A 2,388-nucleotide genomic window follows, 5' to 3' on the forward strand; every position below is an offset into this window, starting at 1 on the left:
CCTGGTGTTCAGTCCTGCTGCGTGGGTGCGTGGAGTTCCCACAGCCAGGTGGCACTGATAGAGAAGGCACAGCATGGGCGTGGGGGGCAGGCAGGGCTCCTGGCCTCACACACAGAGGACACAAAGGCCTGGACGGAATCGTCTTTTTATTTGTCACCTCTCTAAGTTCTGACATTTAAATTCTTTGCAATAATTTATAACAGTATTTCAGCTGCTGGAAGAACAGACCAGAAATTTAAGCACAAAGAGAGAATTAGAAGAGAGGCTGCCTTGGTGATCGCAGAAGGGGTTAAAACCCAAAATACTGAAGACCTGCCTCCTGGAACAAAACAGAGCCCAGGAGCCCGAAGGACAAAATCTACCCCTGCTGCACCGAGGCATCAGCAGTGCTGTTTTCAAGGGAAGAAAACAGAGACCGCCTTGCTCAGCTCAGCCGTCTAGCAGACATGCCTGGCTGTGCCTCCCGAAACAAGGGACACAACCGCAGCTCAGCAAGAGCCTGAGGACAGGGCTCATGAGCTTGGCTCAGGACAGAGTTTTCAAACATCCCTACATCTGCCTTGAGAACAGCAATTCAGCTCCTGAATTGTAAACTAAAAAAAAACAGGAAGAATTTCTAGGGCCTCTTAAAGCTCTCCTAAACTGTGCATAAGACGTTCCCAGGCGGCCGTGGGAGTGCAGGACACAGGGCCTGCGTCCACTGCTGACGCTCAGCTGCTGCTGTGCACACGTGGCCTTAGAGACGCGGAGTGGCAGCTCGCAAGGTGTTGCCCGAGGAGAAGCCACGCTCGAAGGGCGGCCTGGGCCTCCCCGTCCATCAGGCCTGACCATGACCACAGCCAGTCCGACCGCAGGCCGGCCCCGCATCCAAGGCCGGGTGCGTGGCCGTCAGTCTTCCGCAGGCTTTTCCTTGGGGCACGCGAGCTCAGCCAGTAAGTCTCGGGCAGCAGCCCCAGCTTTGGAAGCAAACAGAACGGCTCCCTGCTTAAAGCCCAGGTGCTTCAGGCTGCGGGCGTAGTCTGCATACACAGCACAGACGAGTTTCTGTAAAGCACAGCTAAGGAGCAGAGCAAACAGGCCTCCAATGGCCCTCCTCCTGGGACAGGAGGGGCTCCTCTGGGGGCCCAGAGAGGAAGCTCCAGGTGGGAGCCCAGGAGTGGGGGGTGGGGGCTCTGAACTGGCTAATTCCGGCTCTACCTCTGAGAATTTGCATATCCACCCCAGGCAGAGTTGGAGTCTGCCTTTTAACAGGAAAGGTGACTCTTCAGTACCTGTAAGATTCACCTGGGGATCTTGTTAAAAGGTACACTCAGATTCAGTATATCTCAACAGGGGGTTAGACTGGATTGAACTGGTTCCCAGTCCTGCTCAATAGTAACATCACTGAATAGTAACATCACTGAACCCAAACCTGCTTCTTCAAGAAGACCCAAGGAAGATCCTCCCAGCTTCTGCCCACGACTTACACCCAACTGGTATGTGCCCTCGAGTTGGACCGGACTCATAGTGACCCCTCCTTGGGTTTCTGAGGCGGTATCACTACGGAAGTGGATTGCCCAACCTTCCTTCTGAGGAGCGGCTGGTGAGTTTGAACCGTCAGGCTTCTGGTTAGCAGTCAAGTGCCTTAGGCACATCCAACTAAAGATGGGAAAAAGTGAGTTGGCAGCACGATGGGAAACAGGAGAATGTACCTTCACTCATTCAGAGTCAGAGGGGCTGGCTGGTTTCCAGTCAATGTCACACCAGTGCGAGTGTCTTGTGAGGGCATGCCCTGAGCAGGGGCTCCAAACATCTGGGGGTTGAGTTTTTAGACAGCCCTGTCCCTTAAGATCTGATATTTGACACGGCCACTTGAAACCTGAATCAACTTTACAGGGACTAGCTCTAAGATCTTGCATAAGTTTAGGCTTTAGTTGAATTTTTTTGTACAAACTGTAAACAAAACCAAATACCTGACATGTAAAAATGAGGCTATAATGAAAACTTAGAAGAAAAAAGTGCAATGAGAAAAAACAGAGTTATGTAAACTCAGGACACTGGGGATCACATTAAGCTCATTCTTTTCAAAGAAAAATGTGACTCCAGTGAGTGGAAGAAAGAAAATCCTCCTGGCTCAGGTGGGCCCAGCGACTCTGCTATATGATGCGTCTTGGCTACAAGTGGGCCCATTGATTCACCTACATGACGCGTCTTGACTACAGGTGGGCCCAGTGTCTTGGCTACAGGTGGACCAAGCAACTCAACTACATAACATGTCTTGGCCACAGGTGGGCCCAGTGACCCACCTACATGACAGGTCTTGGCTACAGGTGGGCCCAGTGACCCACCTACATGGCAGGTCTTGACCACAGGTGGGCCCAGTGACTCACCTACATGGCAGGTCTTGGC

At 52.3% G+C, this 2,388-nt stretch overlaps 1 protein-coding gene across 1 annotated transcript in view; it reads right to left on the reverse strand.

The window, feature by feature from the left end:
* Nucleotides 1-888: 888 nt before the first annotated feature.
* The window catches only part of WDR11 (WD repeat domain 11), a 65,836-nt gene continuing 64,336 nt past the window's right edge, over nucleotides 889-2,388 (reverse strand). Inside the window, exon 29 of the mRNA XM_007936830.2 lies at nucleotides 889-1,046. Within this exon, the coding sequence (XP_007935021.2) occupies nucleotides 889-1,046 (158 nt within the window). The remainder of the gene's footprint in view (nucleotides 1,047-2,388) is intronic.

This window comes from Orycteropus afer, unplaced genomic scaffold (assembly GCF_000298275.1).
Source record: "Orycteropus afer afer isolate SDZICR_OR568_19922 unplaced genomic scaffold, OryAfe1.0 scaffold00038, whole genome shotgun sequence".
NCBI classification, from domain to species: Eukaryota; Metazoa; Chordata; class Mammalia; order Tubulidentata; family Orycteropodidae; genus Orycteropus; species Orycteropus afer.